Source organism: Amborella trichopoda, chromosome 7, assembly GCF_054954075.1.
Source record: "Amborella trichopoda isolate Santa Cruz 75 chromosome 7, AtrichopodaSantaCruz75HAP2 v2.0, whole genome shotgun sequence".
NCBI classification, from domain to species: Eukaryota; Viridiplantae; Streptophyta; class Magnoliopsida; order Amborellales; family Amborellaceae; genus Amborella; species Amborella trichopoda.
This window is the reverse complement of record NC_142342.1, coordinates 3824633-3850432: the sequence shown is the minus strand read 5'-3', so window position 1 is coordinate 3850432 and position 25800 is coordinate 3824633. Positions and strand designations below refer to the sequence as shown.

At 35.1% G+C, this 25800-nt stretch overlaps 2 protein-coding genes across 11 annotated transcripts; one reads left to right on the top strand and one right to left on the bottom strand.

Moving 5' to 3' along the window:
• Positions 1 to 12: 12 nt before the first annotated feature.
• Positions 13 to 9760, bottom strand: LOC18447211 (phosphoglycolate phosphatase). Of its 9 annotated transcripts, XM_006857312.4 has the most exons (9): positions 9492 to 9760; positions 7518 to 7667; positions 7058 to 7396; positions 6167 to 6389; positions 3672 to 3818; positions 3448 to 3572; positions 928 to 1132; positions 479 to 732; positions 13 to 362 (listed from the first exon to the last, which is right to left on the bottom strand). In XM_006857312.4, the coding sequence occupies exons 1-9, from the start codon at positions 9554 to 9556 to the stop codon at positions 194 to 196; spliced, it is 1677 nt and encodes a 558-aa protein (XP_006857374.1). In that variant the 5' UTR covers positions 9557 to 9760; the 3' UTR covers positions 13 to 193. The 9 variants fall into 9 exon arrangements, 5 of the variants coding, with proteins under 5 accessions (XP_006857374.1, XP_088728472.1, XP_088728470.1 ...); XM_088872346.1 differs by lacking the exon at positions 9492 to 9760 and having other exon boundaries at positions 6145 to 6389; positions 7052 to 7396; positions 7518 to 7584; XM_088872344.1 differs by lacking the exon at positions 9492 to 9760 and having other exon boundaries at positions 7052 to 7396; positions 7518 to 7584.
• A 4327-nt stretch (positions 9761 to 14087) lies between these two features.
• On the top strand, positions 14088 to 24405 carry PMP (putative type 1 membrane protein). 2 transcript variants are annotated; one of them, XM_011629832.3, is made up of 11 exons: positions 14088 to 14200; positions 14434 to 14517; positions 16420 to 16515; positions 16620 to 16695; positions 16805 to 16903; positions 17025 to 17107; positions 17191 to 17295; positions 17500 to 17637; positions 21356 to 21461; positions 23510 to 23715; positions 24081 to 24405. In XM_011629832.3, the coding sequence occupies exons 1-11, from the start codon at positions 14132 to 14134 to the stop codon at positions 24147 to 24149; spliced, it is 1131 nt and encodes a 376-aa protein (XP_011628134.1). In that variant the 5' UTR covers positions 14088 to 14131; the 3' UTR covers positions 24150 to 24405. The 2 variants fall into 2 exon arrangements, with proteins under 2 accessions (XP_011628134.1, XP_011628133.1); XM_011629831.3 differs by having other exon boundaries at positions 16357 to 16515.
• The last annotated feature ends 1395 nt before the right edge of the window (positions 24406 to 25800 follow it).

Sequence of the window (25800 nt, the reverse complement as noted above, 5' to 3'; positions counted from 1 at the left end):
AACCGTGTCTCCTTTATCTAAATCACAAGTTCCTATCTGCTAGTTTTTTTTATTGCAAGACTTCCGCCAATTTTTCAGGCCAATATTTGGACCTTGCACAGCATACAGAGAATTAGAAAGCCATTGCCCCCAAAGAATGGGAGAATCAAATCATAAACAATTAGTTAAGACTTAAAAGGCCTTGTCTAATTTTTTATTTCCATCCTAGAGCCTGCCTTATACCGGTGTAAATGAGTCCCAGAGACCTCCCAATCAAGCAAACCAGAAAGAAAGACACAGCACTGCTCACTTTAGCTGCTAGTGCTCTAAGCAATGGCATTGCAATGTCATAGAACTCCAGAAATAGGCTGAAATAGTACCTCCTGTATCCACAAAACGTACCATGTAAACATTTTGGTAGGAAGAACAGTAAGAAACTGTATAAAATTTGGTGTGTGTGTTAGAGAGAGAGAGAGAGAGAGAATATAACAAAACTCACCACCCTGTCAACGATCTCAACTCGGTTGTCCGCTTCATGGGCAAAGACACTTCCCTGATCACAATACATTGCAAAGAGGAAGTTGTTTCCATGGGCTTGCCCAACGTAAGCTTTCTCCACCAACTGACTTTCTCTGACGAGCTCTCAATCGGCTTCTTGATAATCTGGGTTTGCAGTGAGCACAAGTCAAAGCGATCTTCATACATTGATACAACAGAATCCACATTCTGATGCAGCCAATTGCTCAATGCCACCTGTCATAAAAAATGTTCATGGTTACAAAGGATACCTATCTGTTTGATTAGTCGTGCATGGCAAAAAAAACCAGCTTGCCAAATGAAAAGTTAAAGGTTAGTATTGTTCAGAAAATAGGCGGCGAAAAAAACCAGCTTGCCAAATGAACAGGTTAAAGTTAGTATTGTGCAGAAAATAGGCATCATTTTACCTACCTCATTTCGTAATCTTTGAATTGCTCTTGTTGATAAAGAACACAAAACCAACCCTAAGCGGTTCAATTCACTAGACAAAGCACTGTCAACAGAGATAAGCTCTAGATATATGCATGTGATTCCATCTGCCAGAGTAATCAAGAGGTCCTCCAAGATGTCAATCACATGCTCAGATAGAACTTTGCCGCCACAATAGCCCCCATTCCTGACATATTTAACGAATTGAAACCAATAAAATTAAACTCACACAAAGCAAATCAACCTCAAATTTGGAAAATAATCCACTAATTCAAAGAACATAACAACAAAGGACTAGAAGACATACACGAACCACACAACCCATGCCTAAAACGTATTTATAGAAAGAGCATATAATGTTAGAATCAGCAATAAATATGATAAGCCATGAATACACCTAGAAAGAAAGTGATGCACAACCATGTACCATACGAGGGAAAATCGATAAGCTTCTAAAAGTCACAGTGAGGAAACAGTGTTCCCAATTTTATTGAGTATCGAAAGAGGCAGAACTTTTTGTTTCTGAAAAGTGAAAGCCAGTTGCTGTACAGTACTTATTAGGAGAAACATGCAATAGTACTTAGTGCCTCAACTTATGGCGTGTAATCAACCTGGTGGTGTGGAACATGTCCAGTTTTGAATTCAACTTCAAAATCCCCTGAACAACCAAAACAGAGCGCTAAGTGAATCAGCACTCAACGAGATATCATTCTTATGACCCTCCTCCCTATACCCTGAAAACTTTTGATGTTCCACTCCATCTATTCCATCCGAAGGACAGAAATTACAAATAGATATCCCCTTCATATTTAACTTTCATATATTGCATTACCCCAGCACAAATAAAGATTCCCCTCATAATCAACTTTCATATATTCCATTGGCCCTTACACCTATATATAATTATCTTCCTACCTTCCTTTGCATTGGCCCATAATGTAGTCCAAACCATCCTTGCAGAAGAGCGACAAGATGACTCAGAGCCCCCTCACACATATGACAAGCATAAAATTCCCAGCTGTGAACCTCTGACCTAGCCAAATTCATGTTTTTGGTCAAGAAAGCTGAAAATGACAATAAGAACCTTGACTACTTTTTGTTAACAACAAAAATAAGTTAAACTTCAACACCAATGAAGATGTCCCTGAAAAAAACATATAGAGAAATTTACACTAATTTCCTGGGAATTATAGATATTTAAAAAACCGAACTCAAAAGTTCATTTATACATTCATACCCCTTCTTTTTTCCTATTTTTCCCACATTGTTTCTACTTCAGACCTCCTTGAAGGTCTGAGGTTGAGTTTTGAGTTTCCGGACAACTTCGCACCTTGAACTTCAGATCTTCAAGCTCCAACTTATGTTAATAAGAAGGGAAAAGTTTCTATAAGGATGCTACCTTATAATGTAGAACTACGGATGCCCCTCAAAAATCCATCGGAAAAGGTAGTTTTAATGTTGAAAAACCTTTTGATTGATCATCTCGACATCGAGATGTATGACTATGAAAAATAAAAAGATTTTAAGTCTCAGAAGTAGTGCATTTTACAACATATTATCTACACCGTCCATTTTCAAGATTTTCATATGTTTATAGTTCTACTTGATTTTAACCATTTTTTAAATTTAAAATTTTATAATTAGATATAAAAATAGATTTTGAGATAATCCAAATAACATTTTACATCAAAATTATATACCATGATAAAATTTGAAGGTGCACGTTACCTCTACACCTACGAATGCATCCGTATTCAAACTGCACCCTAATAAGAAAAACCTCTCAGATGAGATCCGAAGTAGTGGTTTATGACAACTTGGGATCTTGAAGGTCTGAAGTTCACAACTTCGAAATTTGGACCTTCAAGGTCCGAAGTTGACCAAAACCTCAAGGAGGGGTTGGGGGCTTTCAAATAACAGATATTTGCGGGATATTAGCTTAAATTTCCCAAAAATATATTGTTATCATCTTCACAGCCAGTATTGCTATCCAAATGACCAAAAGCTGTCAACCTGGAGAGGTCGTAAGAAAACTTTCAAAGGTGTCAACCTGGACAGCTAGCTTTTAGTGGAAAAGTATTTACTGCAAGATTCTTCCAGGTTCAACCATTATCTTCAACAAAAAGGATTGACAAAATGTCAGGAGTCATTCGTCAATGGTTACTGGCAGCAGCAAAAGTTCACCATGGGAGTGGAGGTCCTGCCAAGTTCAGGATCTGGCCATTAATCATGGAACAACTTTGAGACGTTAAGATCTAAAAAGAAGTAATAATTGATAGCTCACCATCACATGTTATCTTTGATTTTAATCAATTTACAATGTATACTACAAGCAGTATCCTTACTATATAGACACGCAGATGCAAAGATAAGACAAACATAAAAAATAAAGGGGAATAACACATAATTGAATATGAAAAGAAAAACATGTCAATAAAGTTACGAAGATAATTATCAAAAGATGTAATATAGATGCAATTATAAGTAATGATCCTGAGTTACCTGCCAGATCCAAATCTCAGAAAAAATATTAAATCAGCATACAAGTCCTCCTTCCCACATTTTCTAATATTCCTTAAGACAGCATCATCTCCACCCAGCTTTTTAAACATTTGAGTAACAGTACCCTACATGGGACGAAAAACCACTCAATTCAAATTTGAAACATGATATCACGAAAAGCAAACAACAACAACAAAAAACAAGGTAATATCGTATCAAGGCACCTTGTTTTCACTCTCTCTTTCCAGAGAAAGCCCTGTTTGCAGCCATTCGATGCATATTGGCTGTATACAGACCCTTACAATTCTTGATAAGAGCATAAGCCAATCATCCCTATTCACAAATTCATTACTCGCTGGGATATTTTGAACCTGCCAGGCATGAATAATAAGCCTTATCCAGCCAAGTACACACACCCTAAGCATCACAAAACTTAAAAATCTCCACATAGATTCATACAATTATGGATCACATGCACATCGTTTATCTTCAACTGATCATATCAATTCAATGATGCAATTCAAATGAAACTCATACCAAGAAAAGATATCATTTTCAACTCGGGAGATGATAAGATGGCTGCTAAATAAAGGTTAAGCTAACACAGATAAATTCCTACCATGACATGTACAACCTACAAGTCCCACCTATTTGTCCAGACATCACATTCTTATTTGATTCAATTGTATGGATGTGGTACATAAATGCATTATGAGATTGATTTGTCAGAAAAGCAGTAAGAACAAACATGTGCATGTCTTGGATAACTTACCAAAGGGACAGAAACTCCACATGAACATCAAGAACATCTAAGACAGTACAATCCTGAAAGCGAAGTTAGTTACACACCAAACACATGACATCCTTGAATGATTTGCTTTATGGTCACTTTCATCCTTTAGTCCTCCAAACAATGGCAAAACTCAAACATCTAGATCAGTGTTTAAAAGCTTGAACTCACTTGACCACTGCCAAAAATGAGTCAATTCACCAAGTCAAACAGTAAATTCAGAAAAACTAGAGAACTAAGGGAGTTTTTAAAAAATTATTATCATTTTTTTTGGAAAATATAGCCAATTATAGGAAACAAACCCAGTTTGTCAACCAAACTACCACAGTGTTAATAGCCTTGAAGAGAACATTTCCTGGTCGAATTGACAACAAAAGGATTATATAAAAGGAAAAACACACATCTATCAAACATCCCACTCAACGGATTAAGTTGACTTGCAGAGTTTTTCGGACTCAAAAATGAGCTCTCATTAACTGATCTCAGTTATTGATGTAGAAGCAGACAATAAAATCCAACAAAATATTATCTGTTCAGAACATAAGAAATCCAATTTTAGGATTCCAATTGATCTTCTCCTTAAGTCCTTTCCAAACCCATAGGGCCACTTCCCTTCACTTCACGATGCCCAAAATCCCCTTCACTGCAAGCTTATGAATCTCTTACAACGAACCAAGTGGATTCAAGATTCCTTATCACCACACTAGAGCATGGTCAAAACCTATGTTACAAAGACAAGGATACATGTGTCAGCATCCCACACTACTATGAGTCTCGGAAACACCAACGCAAGATTATCCCTTTTTTTTTCTCTCTCTTTTAAAGCTGAGACACAATACATTCATATATCATTTAGAGAAGGGGAGAGTTGGAATTTTAAGTGAAATTAATTGCTTTAATAATGTATGTTGAAGGTCCTAAAATATCCTACAAAAGTGTGATGTCATTCAATGTTAGACATGTGCCAAAATCCATTGATACCCATGTCCATGTTACATAGAGCGGGAAACTCACGAGCCACCTAAGTCCATTTGGCTTGGACTAGTTGCAAGTCCTGCCAGCCACCTGTGTTGAGTTACACAAAGACTTGGTGAGGTTCTAAATATTTCCTATGTCCCCAATGACCATAGCACCATATTAGGGTTTTTTTTTTCTTTCTTTTCATATTATTCATTTCCGCAATTTTTAAAAATGGTGTTATATGCATTTTTAAAGACTTCCCAAGCCATGAGTTGAGTTGCCCCAAGGCTCAAGCTGGTACCAAGCTGAGTACGGACATACAAACTTTGAACTTAGCTTACATCTGAAGGTATCAGATTTCAACATGCAAATTATAAATATCAAGCTGCAAAGTGCAGTATGCAAGAAACAAACTAGTTTTGCATGGAACCATACCTACAATTACCTTCAAGGCTCCCCTCATCACCAATATCAAGATTTCACGTTTCCCTTCATGGCTTTCCTCATTGCTACCACTTGTAACAAGATGGGATGCTTTAAAAAGAGGCTTATGCCAACAATATAATATTGTCTGGTGTTGTGCCCACCATATTATGGTTCCTTTTGTCATGTGCACCTCTAAAGGGGGCCTCAGCGAGGCAATCCTTAACAGCCTCCTATATAATCTTATTTGTGATGATGTCATCATGTGTCTTGTAAGCTTTAAATATTAATAGAAAATACATGTTCATACTGTCAGATATGCTGGAAAACTATATTAGAGTGACAATACCCAAATGCATATATAAGTTTCCTTCATAGATAAAGCAACTGTCTTCAAAACTCAAAACACTATTATCAAGTATATTGACCCTACACAAGATTTTTCACTCAAAGTACGTTTTCATTTTGGCAATGCAAAAGTAAATGAACTCAATTAACAAATGTTTAAGATTCATGACACTAACAAGTATTGGAGACAGAGCCTGCCTCTTTCCGGAGATGCTGCAATGTAGCCCAGAGCAATTGTAACCTGGGACCCAAAGCAATAGCATGCAAACTTAAAGGACGCCTTGTGCTGTTATTTTCACATCCTACAACTCTGTTATCCAAATTACCATCATGTTCAACTGCATCCATAGCATCAACAAGTTTCCTTTGAACCTCATCCCAGGCATATCCCACATTTATCTGATTTCCTCTCTTTAAAGCACTGTTAACAAATAAATTTGAACGAAATGAGTTGAGGTAAACAATACTAGCTACAATAAGTTTAAACAAACATATCCAAGAAAAATTTTTTTTGAGCAAAGTTAACTATGCATATCCAAGAGAAATTCTACCATGGTTTGTATAACAGGAGCCCCAGTGAAACTTCCTCCATTAAGTTCACATCACCCCAACTATCCAATTTCAACTGTGAACAACTTGGTGTCACTCCTCTGATCAAGTCTGTCAATTTTTTATGGAATTGAGTGGAGGAAAAATACACCCCAGTTCTCTCTTGTTGCTATCTGACGGCTGGGGGGGATGGAAAATACTGTAGGATACTGGACTGTGCTCGTTGAATACATCTTGTTATAGTATAATCCAATAGACTGTGGAAAAAGTCATAGTCCATTGGGTCATTACCAACCAATGAAAAAATGGAGCATGATGTAGAGTCTGGAACCCACCAGAAAAGACGTGGCATGGCATCAATGGTGGGTCCCCAATTCTCTCTTCATCAATGTCCTTCATTCCCATTGACGATGATGACCAAATGGACAATGGTTTCTCCACTGTCCAAGGGATTATAGTTATCGAACACTAAAATTAAATAAAAAATTAACTATTTCATAGGCTAAGCATGCAGAGTTTTTATAGAGAGCATACCCTTACCTACCGGAAGAGGCAGCATCTGAATCAAGTCCATCTTGGTATGAAATAACCCTTTTGCCAGAAGAATGTGCTTTACGTGAAGGTATTATTCCTGCCACAAATGCCAAGGCTGCAGTGGCCATCAAAAGCACTTGATCCACAACAGGCACCCATTCCAAAACTAGCTCAGGATTCTCTAATGTTCCCAAACAATGACATCTCACTGTTATATTTTTTGTTGGGTGAATACCCAATTTCCTTCTAGTCGGTGAACTTGTAGCATTTGAAGTAATAAACAAACTACTAGCTTTGAGAGACAGAATGCTCATAAAGCTACAATTCTTTCGGGAAAAATATCTCCTACAACCATGCCAAACAAGCCAACAAATAATATATTTCAAAGACTAGTTAGCACTTTCAGCAAATGGAAATTCTAAAAGAAATAATGAATCGTATATGCAGCCATTCAGAGAAGAGATACCTATGTGCTCTCCCAAAAAAAACCTTCCTTCGCATGCAACAGCCCATCTTAAAATGAGCACTCTGCATCTGATGATTGGCAGAGGAGGGGATGACAGCCCATTCTGCTATTTGAGAAAATATCAACTTCATGAGGCTGCCAAAGTAGCATCTGCACAGAACATAAATCCCTAGGAATCTTACTAAATGGCAATCCTAAAATGACAAGTAAATGACTGGTTCCATATTCTCATTTCGAACAAAAAATGGGAGAGGGATCAGTCCAATAGTACTTTATGACTTTATCCATTTCATAACAATCTAGCGCCAAATATAAATAAAAGGGTAAATGCAATGCATCAAGCACCAAATGCTCCATTATTGTAACACATCGAGTATCATGTGACCATAGCAAGGGAGAATTAATAAGCCAGTTCCTTCGCATCTAGCACACCCTCATGGTACTTCTTGCCTTAATTTCTTATAGCTAATAAATGTATCAGAGTAGATGCAGTTTAGCAAAGAATAAGGACTATTGTACTAATAAACCAGAAAAGCAAGATGTTAATGTAGAGAAGTCCCTACTATCTAAAAAAATGGAAGTACTTAAATGTAAAAGTGTTATGAAGTTATTATTTCATAAAAGAAATGGCTCCCTCGATTACATCCAGAGAAACTACACCAATAACTCAACGCTTTTAGATTTTCATTTTTTTCTCAAATCAGAGTACCTGTTTTTATTTACTTTCACTTTTCCTTTTTTGATGGTTATTTACTTCCGCTGATATATTGAAATATTCTCCACAGTCCACAGTAAATGACTCCCCCAGATTTGGTGTCATACAGTGTTCAAGGACTTGGTCACGTGACTCGGCCTAGAGCTGAAACGAGTTCCAGGGGCCAACTCGCCCTTGTTAAAGATTAATAAAACATTAAAAATTTCGTTAAAGAATCTTCAATATATGATTTAGAAATACGTTGTTATATAATTTTATGGTTTTTATGAAGATTTGGAAACTTTTCGGAGCACGTGCTCTCATTTTTTTTATTTTTCTGAAATATTTCAAGGTATATATCAAATTTTTCAATGATACATCTTTTGCATACTTTTTTGGACTTTTATACACATGTAGTAAGTCCTATTACTTACTTCAATTTCTCTATTTTTAATTATTTTTAACAAATTTAAAAGTTTTAGCATTTTAATACTAATTTTAATTTTTCTATTTTTAATTATTTTTAACCATTTTTTAAATTTTTAGTATTTTTTTTGTCTTGTAGTGGACTCGGCCAAGTCACTTGGCTGGGACCGGGACAGAGTCTCAGGCCTGAGCCGAGTTTCAAACTATTGGCTTCATAAGATCATCGTCTCCAATCATTTCCATAGAACAAAATTTATTTTGCCAAATTTGAAAAATTCAATGCTAGTACAGTATCTGAAACTCAATACTATTACTGTTCAAGGTAACAAATTTAGTTCAACAATAACTCGTAAAAGCAACAAGTAATTACTACCCCCTAAACAAAACAAGCCCTCTCAGTCCATTAGAAAACAAATATACCAAGCGAAGTCACAGAAAATGTTCCGATAATATTCTAACAACAAAGAGCCACAAAATAAAAATCTATACAATCAAACGGAAATAAAACACAGCATTTAAACTATCTCTTCCCTTTAATCAAAACGAAAGACAATAATAATGAGCAAAAGGAAATGGAGTGGAAGTTCGATGAACGGTGAATATCAATACATTGACGGGGAAGAATCACTCTAAAACCCTAACAAAACGAAACCTAATTTCCGCATTTCTGGATCAAAAATAAAGAAAACGAGGGCATTCTACATTGCAGAAAAAAAAAAAAAAAAAAAAAAAAAGGAAACTCATAGCTCTTAGGACATTCTGGAGATGCAATCCAAGAAAACAAGTAATTATCAAAGTATTAAAAAGCAACAAAAATGGAAGAATTTTCAGAGGATAAAAAGGAAAGACCTTACCTAGAGTTAGGGCACCTCTGCAATTGCTGGCCTTGAAGTGTAGAGCAGAGGGATGCGTTACTCATCAACTCTGATGAGTTACAAAGAGAGGGCCAAAATGAATTGCAAATCTTTGGCACGTGTGCTTGAAACACGTGTACATATAGTTAAGGGCGGGAAGCCCTAATGCTAATCCCTTATTAAGCTTGTAACATTTTTGTTGCACAAGTTTTGGGGAAGAGATTTAGCATTACACCATTTACAGGTAGCAATAATAAATGGGATTGCATAACTATTTACAATAACATAAGGAGGTTATAATTATTTAATCATATGATGTAAAATTTGATGGTTTAAGTGTGTCTCAGAGTTTTAAAAAAATTATTTTGAACTTTTAACCTAATAAATGAAATGAATGCACCACCCAATTTTATATCTAATAATCAAACTTAATTATAACCACATTGTACGAAAGGTAAAAAATCTTGTTAAATACTTTTCCATGACAATGACATTAAGTCATTAACTATAACATTAAGTTATGAGACATACAATAATCAAACAGAGCAACATTAAGTCATTAACATTAGGGAGTCTGTGGTGTTGTTACGAGTGTTACTAGAATTGGATCAACTTTCGAATCAACGAAGGTGTTGGTCCATTCAAAACTGGTTCAATCAACAATTTGAACGGTTAGCCTTTTTTAAAAACATGTTAGAAATATTAAAAAAATAATAATTAGGTAAGCTCATTGAAAAAGTTGGTTAAAAATAGACAAATATTGGATTATAACATTCGAAAAAGTCCCAAAATAGAAAGCAAAAAATATCATAGAGAGACATGAAATAGAAAATAAGAAATTTTTCCTTCAACCATTTAGGGCGACTATTTTTGCTAAGATCTTGAATAAAAAAATTTGGAAACAAAATAAAAAAAAAATATAGAGAATAAAGAAATTTTAATAGAGAATTAAATAAGCCTAAGAAACAAAGAAAATTGTGATCCCGATCCTCTAAGACTTGTTTCAATTAGAAAAAAAAAATTCTCACAAGAACCATTTCACTAGGAATAAAAATCTCATTGCATAAATGTCTGATATAATCTGTTTGACCCAACAACATATAAGTTATATTTGACCCACTACTTAGCTGTATGATTCACAATTGATTGCAACATTCTTCATGCCACAATATCATGCCAAACACTATTTTATTTTTCATTTTTTTCTACAAAACATTTTTGGATGATATTTTGGGCGTCTCATGATAAACCTAGGACGGACCTGCAGGCTTACCCACTTCCTCTACCCCACAAGCAACACCACCGTAGTCTTTCCCAAATTGACCTTAAGACCCAGTCATCATCATCATTATTGTAGTATTTTCCCAATTAATTGGGGCCGTCAACAATTTTGGTATGTCATTCTGCTCTATCAAGGGTCATATTCTCAATAAGGTCATAAATCCTCATATATTTTAGGCATATCCCTTGCCTTTTTTTAGCCTTCTACATAAACTAACTCGCACTTACTAACAAGTGTTGCATTAGGTCTGTACCATACATGGCGAGCCCACTTAAGTATACTCTCTCTCATCTTATCTTCTTTTAGCGTCACATCTAAAATTTCCCAAATAGTATTATTTTAAATCTGTCATTTCTTGCCTTGCCACTCATCCATCTCAACATTCTCATCTCTACTATACTTATTCTATAGGTATATTGTTTTGGGAAAGGTTTATATACTTCCCCTAGACTATAGAAGATCTATGCTTCCCTTATCATCCAGCCATCCAATTTTTGATCAAGAGAGCCACTCACCGTTTGATCTTAGATCTGACTTCTCAAAGTACTTTATTTTTAGTTTTTTTTATATACAAATTTTATGAATATGAAACTTGGTACATGCCATTTTCTCATTGGGGCATCTATAAAAAATATTAAAAATAAATTTTTGATAAAATATAATAACCAAAATACCTCTTGATACTTTCAAATGTATTTTGGTCATTTTATTTTATTGAAAATATTTTTTAAATATTTTTCAGTAGTGCGAGTTTAATAGAGGATTGGACGTCCAAACTTTGGCATCAAAAGAGACGTGACATTGTGATTGGCTCAATCTTAGCCCTCTATTCAAAATGGACGGTTGGATAAGTGGAAGTGTATAAATTTTATACGGTAGGGGAAACATAGAAAGCTTGCCCGTTTGTTTTTTGTCAGTCCAACATTCTATCCCATATAGCAAAGATGGTACCGCTTCAAAAACATTTAAGTGTGAGATTTTGGATTTCAGCCACAGAACTTGGTTGAAAATCATATTGTAGGTGTGAGATCTAAAAATGCTCTCCAATGGAATAGCTAGATAGCAACCCTCATTGACCACACAATTAATCATTTCATTGAATAAATAACATTTTGGAGTTGCATTAATCAAACGTAACAAGTTACTGGCTATTATACTATTATTTCTGTTACAAGTAATGTGATATTCCGAGTGTATTTGGTGTTTGTTTCTGATAACGCAAATTGAAATCCCATCCAAAATTTTCGATAATCTTGAGCCCAATCCTCGCCCTGCCCGGTCCAATAGCTACAGCCAAGGGCCATCCATTGCTAGGCCCGGCACGTACCTCTCCATGCTATGTCTTTTTATTTTGCAGTTGAAGGTGGGTGTGGGTGTTGGTGTGGGTGTGGGTGTGGGTGTGGGTGGGAAATGGGGTGGGTCAATCTGTGGACCCAACAAGCCGACCAGATGGGACATGGGCATGGACGCAGACAATGGTTGTGACAGATCAAATCTGGATCCACTTGACCCTATCAAGGTCACGTTCAGATCTGGGCCCAACTTGGACCTTGCTGGTTGGATAGAGTCTAGTTCGAGGTTAACCCAACTCATCACCGCCCATTTTATACAAGTATGTGAAACAATCTTAACAATATATAAAAAAATATAAATAAATTTTTATATTTTCTATTTATAGACCTATTCCCAACCCTATCAGATGGGTCTATAGGGGTGGGTTAGGACTAGGTCCCATTAACTTCTTGGATGGGTCCAAATCTAACTTAGACCTAGTCAGGTAGCATCAACAAGGACCCATATATAGTATCAGCAAATAAGAAAACCTAGGAGCATATCTTCCTCAAAGATACACTGTACAATAATAATTTGGAAAATGTTTATATACGGTGGAAACTTTGAAATGTAAAATTAACGTACACATAAAAAAATCTCTCAAAAAATGTTGTTTTGATGTCAAAAAAAAAACCTAATTAATTGTCTCGCTTGAGATGTATGAATATGGAGAAAAAAAAAGATTTTTAATTTCAAAAATAATAGATCTTGTAAAACTATGACTACGGATAAAAAAAAAGATTTCAAGTCCTAAAAATAGTACTTCTTTAAACACATTGTATGGATTGTTTATTTTCAATATTTTGATGTATTTTACAGATTTGCTTGATTTCAATAATTTTTGAAGTTAAAATTTTATAATGAGAGGTGAAAATAGATTCTCGCACCATCCTAGAAATTATCGACACTAGAAATTGTATATTATAGCAAAGTTTGGAGGTACTCTTTACTTTGCTTGTTGGTTAAAACCTCGTGCAAACCATACCCTAATAATTCCTCTTTACCTCAATTATAGAAAATGTTTATATAAAGAGTGAGGCCCTAAACAATCAAATTAAGGTGCAACTCAAAAATTCACTAGAAGAGATTATTTCGATGTTAAAAAACCCTAAATTGGATCATCTCAACCTCAAGATGTATAGACATGAAAAAAAATAAATTTCAAGCCTAGAAAATAGTCCATCTTTCAATGTATTATCTAACCCGCCAATTTTTAACATTTTCAAATGTTCATAAAACTCCACGATCTACACATATTTTGAAGATGAAAATAAATTTTCAGATCATTATAAAAATAGGATTGTATACAATGAGATCATTTACCTTTGATACAAGGAGGTCACAATTACTTATAACTATCCGATATAAAATATGGTAGCTTGGGTGTATCATAGAAATCAAAAAATTTTCTTTTTAACTTTAAGCTCGGTCAATGAAGTAAATGCAGCCCCACAATTTCACATACCATGCTCAAGATTAATTGTAACTACTTTCTACCAAAGGTAAATAGTTCTTTCCCTATAAAAGTCTCCGATACTAAATCAACAAAAGGTAGAGCGATGGCCTCATCATACAAAAGGTTTATATAGAGTCGAGGCTTTAAACAATCAAATTAGAGCCCACCTCAAAAAATTATTAAAAGAGGTTGTTTTGGTTCTCAAATATCCTCAAATTGATCAAGTTTTGAAAATAGTGCATATTGTAGCGCATTTTTTGACCATCAATTTTCAAGATTTTTAAGCTCTCATAAATTTGCTCTATCTATACTATTTTCAAAGCTTTAAATTTTGTAATTAAAAGTAAAAATATATTCAAGGTTTTCACAAAGATTTTCAGTATCGAAACCACAATTCTCGACACTCGAAGGTGCGCCTTACTTTAATTGTGTAGAGCCTCGGCCCAATACAAACTGCACCCTTGCACCTCACTCTCATATTTCCCGGTTGGGTACTTATATTCATCGACACATATTCAAGTCCTCCCCAATTCCCCGCTGAATACTTGGGAGGTTGTTCTCGATTCGTCAATGGCTTCTTCCACATGGATCAAGCTACACTTAATGCTATCATTACTCACTCTCTCTCTACCAATTTATGTACGTTTTCATTTTCTTCCCCTCTGTAATTCTCTGTTTCTCTCTCAAAAAATCCATCTTTTTATCTCTCTAGTCAATTAGGGTAAAGTAATTGCAGAACCCATTTTGTGAATTGCATTTTTTGTTTGAATATCTATTGAAATTGCTGCTGCCCATTTGGGGCCATAACCCAGATCTGATAATTGACTAAATGTTCGGTTTATGTGTATTATCTTGATGGTTTTTATTTGCAGGCACATGGGAGTGGTTCAATCTTGTTCATAGATAGCCCCAAGCATCCATATTTGAGAAGAGATTCTTTGGATAACGAGGGCCAGGTTTTTATTGTTCTTTCATTTTTTTCTTTTTTTTTGATATTTGATAATTAAGTTGGTCCATTCAATATTTGATATTGGCATAGTTCATGGTCAAATTAATCATGATTCATTTGATGGATTCTTATCCTTTGACTTGAAACTGTTCGGCAATTTGAGGATTTCGTGTTTGGTTTGATTCTCTTCTGTTTACTCATTTTTTGTTCATGTTTGAGCTTGGTTCTGTTCTCTCATAAAAAAAAGCATTAATCTGTTGTCATTCCATATTTATCTAATGACTTTGTGAATACAAATGCATAGCTGAGAGTAAGAGGACTGTATTTTAATAGAGAACTATACTCGCGTAATCTGTTGATTGTTATTTCCAATGTTTTTGGAATCGCCTCAGGCGGGGAACTCACCACTTGCTCAAGGTGAGTTACTTGGGCCAGTCTAGTGGACTCGCCCGTGTCATTGCACCATGGAAAAATGGTTAAAAAATAAAGAAAAGGTCAAAAATTTCGGAAAACAGTTAAAAATAGGCCAAACTAAACGAAGTAATAGAAATTATTAAAAGATTGTAGAAGATGAACAACAAAATATAAAAGATTGATAATTGAAAACTTTGATATATACCATGAATATTTCAGAAAAATAAAAGAAGGCAAAAATTTAAAATTGGATCATATGATAAAAGTTCCCAAATCATGCTAAACACCATCAAAATCATATAAAAACATATTTCTAAATGTGTTTCTAACTTTTTAAATATTTTTTACATATTGCCATAGGGCGAGGCTGAGTTACCCTTCCGGATCCAAGTGGACTCAGCCGAGTTTGAAAACACTAGGTGTTTCTTATCTACCAAGATGTAATAATTATTTGTCCTTTACTTAACCATTTGCATTCAAATTCAGAGAAGACATATTTGAAGATGGGCACATTTCCAGTCTCCCTAACTCTTTTTGCCATAGTGGTCAAATCTAAAACGACCAGTGGACATGCTTGAATTTATTGAGCCTTGAACTGCTATACAATTAGGGTTTGGGTGTTAATGAATCCTCCATAAAGTCACTATCCCTACAACTTTTTGTTTAATTTTTGGTAGGCTAGCTGGAATTGGAAAGCGTATTATAAAGTCAAGCAAGAAATGGTTGATTTGCTTGAAGTGAGATCCTATATTTCGCTCTGGGGATAATTATTTACTGGAGTTGTCCTTAGTGATAATGAAGAGGCATTATCGAATTTCAATATGGGATGGGGACCTTTGAGAAAGTCGATATGGTATGTTTATTGCAAAGCAGTAGAAGTTAAATCATGATATTTATTCAACATATAAGTTAAGGGCTCTTGATTTTGACAGAAATGAGCTTGTGATAACTCATTGATGTCACCTGCCCTTCAGAGAGTGCCACGTACACATTGGTTTCAAGAACCTTACTTGATATTCTAGTTGAAGAAAGGTTATTATATTATTAAAATACAAGAGGCAAATGAATAGAAAAGAAGTAACAAAAATCTGTGATGGCGAGAAATCATCTCGAACAAAACATTGGAGAAAACTGCGATGACTTGAATCATTGCTTTAACACACTGTGGATGTGATAAACATTAATGTAAACTGAAAATTATATATGGAGTTTTCATATTTAGTCTTTCTGTTTTGATCTTTTTATTGTTTCCTGAGTGCTATCATATTAATGTATTATGAAAATTTTGCGGTCAACTGCAGCAATTAGGATCTTGATGTCTAGAGTGGTTTTAGCAATCAAGATGGGTAATCTTTATTTTTGCAAACCTGATAAGATCTCGAAATTACATTGACCATTTTGGCAATTGTTTGTTTGTGTTCTAAATTTTCAGATTTCCAAGTGGATTATTGATAGGCACTTTGCTTTGTGGATTACTCATGGGATTTTGTTGCAGACCAATCTCATGACATCTTCTGATGTTGCTGCTGCTATATCAATATCACTTGGTTATGCGCCATCCCTGTCCCTTGAATCCTTCTCAACTTCCAAGGTATATCTGAATATACTTACAAAGTGTTTCATTTCTGATGTATAGAGATTTTTGTAACCTGAAAATTCAGCTCATGGATATATTTATATAAACTTGATTCCCAGGTGGATGAGATCCTGCTGCCCAACCCATTTGATAGGCCACGTGCTGTTTTTGCCCTCGAAGTCAGAGGAACTGAAGGTTATCACACTTAATTTCTTGAATTCATGGAAGCTGGTGTAGTGGATATGGTTATATTGCGGTTGAATGCTTGAATTGACTGAATTTATTTACCGTATTCAAATTTCAGATTTGTCACCACTGATTGATTCCATAAAAGCCCAAACTGGTATTTTTTACCACAGCAGGACCTCCTCTGAGCTTAGTGATGCTAAAATTGAACTCCCGGGTAGTTGACATTTTGGCCTTGCCTGTTCTCCTTAGTCGTAATTCCCTACTTATTTCTGTTGTCTACGATAGTGTTTCAGTTATTGATGGCTTTAGACCTTTTGTTATTTATATATTTGCAGATGATGAAGTGATTGTAGTGTCATTGGATGATCAAGACATGGAATGTGATGCAGCTTGTGTTGAGCAGAGATTATACAGTCTTGTAAGATGGAGTTATTTTTTCTATTTAATTTTATAACCTCCTTTTCTATTTTCATCCCATTATTTTTGATTGGAAATTTTCAGGCAGATTTAGTTGGGGGATCATATCATGGAACTCATGAACCATTGAAAGGGAGGCTGATTATTCCTTTGGCTAACGATGCCTCCCTGACCCTTCATATGTCAGAGGTCCTCCTCCTCCTCCTCTCTCTCTCTCTCACTCACACACACACACACAAACACACACACACATTTTACGGTTATCTTACTTCCTCTTATTCTCTGTAGACAAAATCTCCTTTTCGTCTGATTCATGTGGCAAACACTTTTCAATTAGAGAGCAAGAATTTTGTTTAGATGCTTAATCCAGATATATTTACATTTCTATTGCAGAAGGCTGAACAGGCATTTGTGATGGATCTAATTTCTCTTGTCCAGAATGTAAAAAGAGCAGGAGAGATTCATTTCGATTTTTCCCACAACACGATCTATCCTGCAGAATTACTACTGGGCTGTTTTACTGGCATTGAGGTGAATATGTCAGCTTTCTTACTACTTAAAATGTGTTACTTGTTTGTTCTTTTGATAATTGTGAACTGTTTGTGAGTAAAAAAGGTGGAATTTCAAGAATTTCCTGGTGCCCATCAAGAAACCTATAACAGAACTAACTTCCTGAAAGAACAAAATCTGACCTTGCAGCCCAATATGGATAGTAAGGTAGCCAAACAGCCCAACCCTAATTTAAGGCATCAAATCTTTAGATTTTTTTGTTTTTATTTTGGAAATCAGAAAGGTAAGTGAAATTAGTATTTGAACATGGGTTGTAGCTTTTATACAAAAATCTTTAGAGATCAGTCACCCCAGTTCCGAAACACATATGATTTCCACTTGAAGCTTAGATGTGTGTTCTCAGGACTTAGACTGCTCAATGCTATGCAGCACATGCATTAGTTCATGATGCTTCCTGGAGGATCCTTTTTTCTTTGTCATTTGTTTGTCTTTTGACTCTTTTCTATGGATGCACTCTTTTCTACCTATGCGATTGTTCTCTTTTGCACCCTTTTTAAACACAAAAAGAGAAAAAGGGGGGGGTTTGGGGGTGGGGGGGTGGTGGGGTGGGGTGGGGTGGGGTGGGGTGGGTGGGGTATGTGCTTTAGCACTTTGGTGGCGATGTAGGTGGGTGAGGGAGCACATAAATGCTTAACTTTGGTTGAAATAACTTCTAATTCAAGATCTGAGGTGTTTCACCTGAGAGTCTAAACTTTCTACTTCTCTAATGTATTTTATTAATTTTTTGGATATGGGATTCAATTTGACAATTTCTGGTAGTTTTGTAATAATTATTAACGACTATTTTTGTTGATGTGAATATTGAATGTCAACTAGAAGTCAACTAGAAGTTTTCTTGTTGTATGTTTTGAGCTACATAAGGCTTTTGAAGTATGAGTTGCCTGGATAGAGGCATACTTAATCTAGCTTTCTTAGAGAAAAATCACGCATTCTTTAATACATTTAGTTTTCATATTTTAATTATCAGTTTTCACTAGGAAAATATATTAATGTCTTATACATTTTTTACTTTTTAGGTTGTCATAGTTCTTTTTCTTAGTTTTTCCATTTTGATCTGGATACTGAAATGTTTGAATTGCACTTCCAGTTATCACCATAGTATTATACTTTTTTTTTTTCCTCCGACAACCATAATATCATACCTTGTCACGTGTTTTGGTATACGATGCTCCACTGCAACGTTTCCCTTCTTTCCCCTATCTCCCTCCTCCTTTATTAGGCATTCTTACTTAATCTGGTTTCTGGGAGCCTGTCAACCCCTATCAGCTGCTTGTCTAGGACTAGCTGACCATCCCTTGTGATGGTCTTAGCCTCCTTGAGGAGCATCAGAGGCATCCTCCTCATCAATTGCCCCAAAAAAAGAAAAAGAAAAAGAAAAGGGAATCCAAAATTAGAGGCATCCTCCTCCTTATGTTTGTAGTCTTCCCAGTCATCTCTTTAGCTCATCCGGTTAGGAACTTGCCATCTGGGACTGCATTTAGACTGCACTGGGAAAAGGGTATTTTATATGATAAAGTGCTGTGACATTGGATTTTAAGCCGGTCTATGGGTTTTGAGTTACCATTGCCAAACATTCTCTAGTGGACTTTCAAAATTATGCCCCTTTTATAATGGATTTGGAAAGGCATCTCCTCCCCTTTTTGTTTTTCCATAGCAGAGCTATGGGAGGCTTTGTTTATCGTGTTAGCCGCTCTCCCAAATGTGGCCTTAATCATCACTTTATATGCCGTTATACACCTCAGTCATATTCACACAAGTTCCATAATGGACCGGCAGCCATTGTGAATTTTAAGCCAGTCTATGAGTTTTGAAATACCATTTCCTGACATTCTCTTTTGGACTTTCAAATTCATGCCCCTTTTATAACGGATTTGGGAAGGTATCTCATCCCCTTTTCTTTTATCCATAGCGAGCAATGGGGGGCTGCATTTATTGTGTTAGCCACTCCCAAATGCGACCTTAATCTCCACTTTATATGCCATTGTACCCCTCGTTCATACTCACGCAAGTTCCATAATGGGCTGGCAAGATAGGAGGTAAACTGAAATTCCTTGATTTTCAAAATCTGTTAAGTTTGAAAGTTATTGGTTCCTGACTTGGATTTCTTTTTCTCGTCTTTGGGGACCAATTTAAAATTCGTGGATTTCTTCCAATCAGTTACCATTTCCACTGCTTGGTAATCTAACTGATGTCCACCAAATCTCTTTTGGGCATTTTATCAAACAATTTTCTTGGAAACCAGTCCATAATCAATGACCTGCATTCATTAATGTATCAAACCCACCAGTGACCCAAAGAAAGAGAATTCTAGTGAGAGAAAACATAGAGAGAGAAACCAATAGAAAAAATTAAAATCAGAGAAAGATCCATTTTTTTTCAAACTCATTTATTTTCTTGGACATTCTCAAATCCCAAACAGCTCCTCTTCCCATTACTTTTTTGGCTCAAAAATCATGTTTTGATTCAGTAATTGTTCCTCTAAATTTAGGCTCGAAGCGGGCCTGGGTTCATTATTTTGTTTCCTGAGTCTTGGGAATTAGGCATAAAATCAGGCCCTCAATTGGCAGTGTTTATCTGAAACTTTGGCATTATGGTTCAAAACCACTCCCCAGATAAAATAATTTAACAACCCAAATGAATGTTGTTACTTTGGTGTGGAAGGTAGGCTAAGTCTGAAAACCATCTTGTTGCTCTTAATTAACTCACTTTTTTTTTATTTGTTCCATTCCACTTATTTACAGCTTTCTCTATCTTCATTTCCCTTTTACCTTATCCATTTAGGAGGGAGGGAGGAGAGGGGTCCATTGAGCCTTTTTATTTCAAAGGTTTCAATAGGTGTGATCCATGGTCATGGATTTTCAAATTATTAGGTTTCACAGTGGATTTTGGTGTGTAGATTTCTTGTTCAAAATCCACAAATGGAGAAATATTTGATGATATGAATTATGGATTTTTATGAAATCCAAATCAAGGAAAGGTCTCAAATCTTGGATTTCAGAAGGCCACGGGTAGGTATCATCATATCCCAACAGGCTCTTAGGTTTTTCCTCTTGGAAACCATGGTAGATAGATTCCAATTTGTGGGAGGGAATTGTACTACAGCTCAGTGGATTATAACAATCACATGTTGGGCGATGAAGACTTGAATGGTGATGGAGATAGAGTGGGCCCCCGTGGCAGCAGGAGTTGACCCCAATGATGGTCCCACATCTCTCTCTGTTGTCGTCTTTCATGGATCACTCATGCCACCATGGATTATGGTTTTCCATAGTCCCTTGAATTATACTAGCTGGAAATCTTCCTAAAGGTTTGAATCTCTCTATAGACTTACAGATTCCATAAGTTGAGATACGGAGCTCTTGTTCCTGTTCCCTCACAATCTTAAAAACACTCCTCTGGTTACATATCTTTGGGGGCTCCTTGCAAGTGGACAATGAGGTGCTTATTTCTTCTCTCAAAATTAGAAAATAGCATTTTTGCTGATGTTGATCTCGGAATACATAAATTGTGTTCTAGTGTATCTTGTGTCACTGGATGAACTGCTGTAAATACAGTTTAGCATGTCCTGTTTTTTTCTTGTGAGAAACCGAGAATGAGACAGCACAGTAAAAGCTTTATTTATCCATGATTGTCCCCCCCTTATTCCACCAGTTTGTTTTGCTCTTTGAACTCTGTGCAGGCTCTGCAACAGCACTATGGTCAAGGAATTATAACTAAGCAAGCAATGGAGGTGTTGCATATTGTGTTTTCCAAGTTATTTGATTCACTACAATCATCTTTTCAAGGTTAGTGATCTCTATGTAAATAATTTACTTTAAACAATGTACTCCCATCATGTGTGGTGCTGTGTGTGTGTGTTTCAGAGAGAGAGAGAGAGAGAGAGAGAGAGGAAGAGAGATTTTAATATTCTTCATGTACATATAGCTGCCAGCCGTGAGTAATGTGTGCAACAATGTTTCACTAAACACTTTTAGGACCTAGAAATCATGTTAAATTTAAATAGAAAGATATGGTGCAACAGTCCTTTGTCCCTTATCAATGGGCATTGGGGTTGAAGAACTGAGAGAGACATGTTGCATATGCCTTCTTACTCTATGTGTGGGGAGTATGTGGTTCACTTCGGTTGTTATATATTGTGTGTATAGGTGGTAAGCTAATTATGAAAAGGAAAAAATTCAAATTCAAATAAATAAGAGATGCAAAATTTGAAGTGTTTTGTTTATCAAGAAAATACAGTGTTTGAAAAATGGATCAGTAGGTTGGATCATCTGGATCGGCGATCTTGGAAAGAAAAAAAACATATATATATATATATATATATATATATATATATATATATATATATATATATATGGGTGCAGTTTGCATACGGATGCATCCGTAGGTGTAGAGGTAAGGTGCACCTTCAAATTTTATCATGGTATATAATTTTGATGTAAAATGTTCTTAGGATTATCTCAAAATCTATTTTTATATCTAATTATAAAATTTTAAATTTTAAAAATGGTTAAAATCAAGTAGAACTATGAACATATGAAAATCTTGAAAATGGACGGTGTAGATAATATGTTGTAAAATGCACTATTTCTGAGACGTAAAATCTTTTTATTTTTCATAGTCATTCATCTCGATGTCCAGGTGATCAATCAAAGGGTTTTTTAACATTAAAACTACCTTTTCCGACGGATTTTTGAGGGGCATCCGTAGTTCTACATTATAAGGAAGCATCCTTATATAAACTTTTTCCTATATATATATATATATATATATATATATATATATATATAAAACGTTGAGGTTAGCCCACTGGCTTATATCTATATATGAGCCCAATAGCCTAGATTGAATCTGGGCCCAATAGCCTAGATTGAATCTGGGCCTATCTGACAGTCACGACCTCATTTCGTATTTTAATTTTAATTTTTTTTCTACAAATTCAAGTCACTTAAAATTTTAGGCATCCATTATTCTCAGTGCACCTAATAAAAATATTAAAAAATAATTCGCAAGAAATAAAATGACCAAAATACCCCCGATGCTTTTTGGGGGTATTTCGGTCATTTTATTTCTTACGAATTATTATTATTTAATATTTTTATTAAATTATTCTATTATTAAAGAATACACGTCTAAAATTTCAAGTGATTTGGATTTATAGAAAAAAAAATTAAAATTAAAATATGAAATAAGGTTGTGACCGTTAGATCGGCCCATATTCAATTTGGGCTGTTGGTCTCATATTTAGATATGAGCTAGTGGGCTAAACCTCAGCATTTTCCTATATATATATATATATATATATATATATATACACATATAATTTATACATGTAGAAAATATGTCAAAGTGCTTGAATGGCCATGTTGGCTAGATTTTGTGCATAAGAAGCGCCTTTGGGGGTTTGAACCCTAATCTATTAAAGAGAAACTGAAGATGAAAACCAACTAGGCTATTAAAGCTCAGCTGCCTTACAATTAAATATTACATTTGATGTAATAATTGAATCAAAACTTTGGCTCTTCAAAATATGTGGCACTGGGGAGGTTCAGAACCTCTCATAAAATACCACAGATGATAGCCAGCTAAGACATTCAACATTAGACTATTACAGATTGTATACAGATAATTATTAAATCGTCGTTTCCAGTCGAGAACTGGCACAATCACTGCAATTCTCGATCCATATAGGGAATTTCTGATCTGGATAGGCGATTTTTGGAACAATGAGAAAATACGACTATGGTGCGTTATCCTTGTTTGATTATTTGATATTGAGTCCTTGACTCTGATGTGATATTCTTATACAATCTCGGTTCTCTTGATGTCATGATAGGGCATATTATAGCAACACTCATTATCCATGAGAAGCGCGATCCTGCATCTAAACCAATATTGGGGTTGAAGTCCTCCTTTCAAGATCGAAGGTGGTTGGAGGAGGCTGCTCCAACAAATGTGACTGCAATAGCAGAGGTGCTATTGGTTCGGAGTAGTCTAGCTTGGATAACAGGAGTTATTCTCGTCATATCAACTCTCATTGGGGTAAGACTATGCGCCTTACTCAATTTTGGACAACATATTTTGATAATTCATTACATATGAATTTCTTTCAATAATTGGTTTTTCCCTTCATTACCATGCAAGCTAGAGCTAATAAAAGTCAATTAATTGATTTCTATTTTTTTGAGATCAATAACCTTCTTTGGAGAAGAATCATTTGTTTTGATTGCTTCCTTAGACATGGTGATGGTTTGTGCTTGTTCTATTACAGTTTATGTTAAAACAAAGAAATATCTCTCAGGAATTTGAGTAACGTCTTTGTTACTTTCTCTTCTTAAAAAATTACTTACTTGGAAACAAATGTCTTTTCCTTGAAATTGATGACATGGTTTATGTTGCTGCAACAGCTTTACTTCATGTTCAACATGCCTATTACAAGGGACACCCTTCTTTACTCCAACGTTAAGCTAGACTGAATGGCTTCTCTCAATTCTTCGGAATTTTAAGGTATCGGTTCCCATGCTCTCACGGGTGATCGCTTCTGCTGTCGTGTTTTATATTACGTAAAAGCATATTCATTCTAGATGGGGAGGCTGTAAATTTAGGGTTTCATATTTTTGTATTTTAATAAGTATTGTTTCCTTGGAATGGTGATGTTTCTCAGGATTCATGAGAATCTATGTACTTGGATGTAATTTTTTGGCAAAACAGAGTTACCCCCCTTTGTTTCTCTGATCAAGTGTGATTAAAGACTGGTAATGAGAGATGCATTCTATCTCTTTCAATAAGAAAAAACCAAAAAAAAAGAAAAAGAAAGAAAGAAAAAAGAGTGATTCAGTTGGGGTTAGACTCAAAGGCGGAGCTATATAGTATAGACATATGTATTGACCCTTGGGTGAAGGGTGGATCGTTAATTATATTGACTTTCACGTTCAAAATATGAGCAATTAGTTAGGGGTAAGGTTGCAACCTTAAACGATCCAATTAAAGCACACCTCCAAATTTTATCATAACATGTAATTTGATGGAAAAAGTTCTTAATATTATCTTAAAACCTATTGTCATCTCTAATTATAAAATTTTAAACTCCAAAAATGGTTAAAATCAAGTAGATCTATAAACATTTGAAAATCTTGAAAATGGATGATCTAGATAATGTGTCGCAATATGCATTATTTTTGGGATTCAAAATATTTTTTTATTTATATTCATACATCTTGATGTCGAGATGATCAATTAGGGGTTTTTTAAGTATTAAAACTAACTTTTTTTGATAAATTTTTTAGTTGCATCTTTACTTCTACATTTTAAGGTTGCACCTTTATATAATTTTTTTTTCATTAGTTAATAAACCAATATTATTACATTGCTGGTCCTCAAAATGAGTTGATTAATTTATGTCTTTTCTTCAAGGATTTGAACTTGTGTAAAGGAATTCAACTCTTTTTATTCATTTATTTATCTTTTTTTGGGTATGCCAGCCACTATTGGAAAAACCGGACGATTTAACCACTAACTGCTTGGTTATGTCAGAATTGGCTACTGATCTGTTTCGGTTATGGGCGGTTTTGGTGTTCAAGCAGTATTTTAAAAAGAATTAAAAAAATATATATAAATTCCTAGAAATAAGGATTTTGATTTGTAATATCATCATTAACATTATTCTCATTATTAGAGAATTATATTAATATCTCCTATAAATATTAATCCAAAAAATTATTTTTAATATTTTACATTTTATGTTCAAGTCCCTTTTTTGACTTTTCCTTTTCAAAATTCCCCAGGTTTGGAACTGGTAGCTCGGAAATGATATCTTTATCACCGGTTCAGAATGGGTAGTTCTGAGCTAATGTTTTTTTTGTTGTTCTTGTTTGTTTGAGAAAGTATAGTTCTGAACCAATGTTTTCATGTACAAAATACCGGTTTAGAATTAGGGCCCTTCTGTGTTTTGTGCCAAAAATTTTAGCTAGTTCAGAACTAGTAGTAACAACAATAACAAAAACATATATTCGCAAACTGCTGAAATGGTGTTTTGTATAAAATTGTGTACACAGTAATAGATCACATTAGTCTTACTTTTACTGTACACGAAAAATTTGGTTCAGTAGTGGTAGTTCTTTATTGGTG

What these genes read in the sequence shown, in the direction of transcription:
- LOC18447211 (XM_006857312.4), bottom strand. Translation starts at nt 9,556, where the DNA reads ATGAGTAACGCATCCCTCTGCTCTACACTTCAAGGCCAGCAATTGCAG. An exon ending in TTTTTTGGGAGAGCACATAG is followed by an intron (nt 7,397 to 7,517) that starts GTATCTCTTCTC and finishes GCATGGTTGTAG; the next exon opens with GAGATATTTTTCCCGAAAGA. An exon ending in CTGAGATTTGGATCTGGCAG is followed by an intron (nt 1,133 to 3,447) that starts GTAACTCAGGAT and finishes TAAATATGTCAG; the next exon opens with GAATGGGGGCTATTGTGGCG.
- PMP (XM_011629831.3), top strand. Translation starts at nt 14,132, where the DNA reads ATGGCTTCTTCCACATGGATCAAGCTACACTTAATGCTATCATTACTC. An exon ending in CGAAGTCAGAGGAACTGAAG is followed by an intron (nt 16,696 to 16,804) that starts GTTATCACACTT and finishes TTCAAATTTCAG; the next exon opens with ATTTGTCACCACTGATTGAT. An exon ending in ACTACAATCATCTTTTCAAG is followed by an intron (nt 21,462 to 23,509) that starts GTTAGTGATCTC and finishes ATGTCATGATAG; the next exon opens with GGCATATTATAGCAACACTC.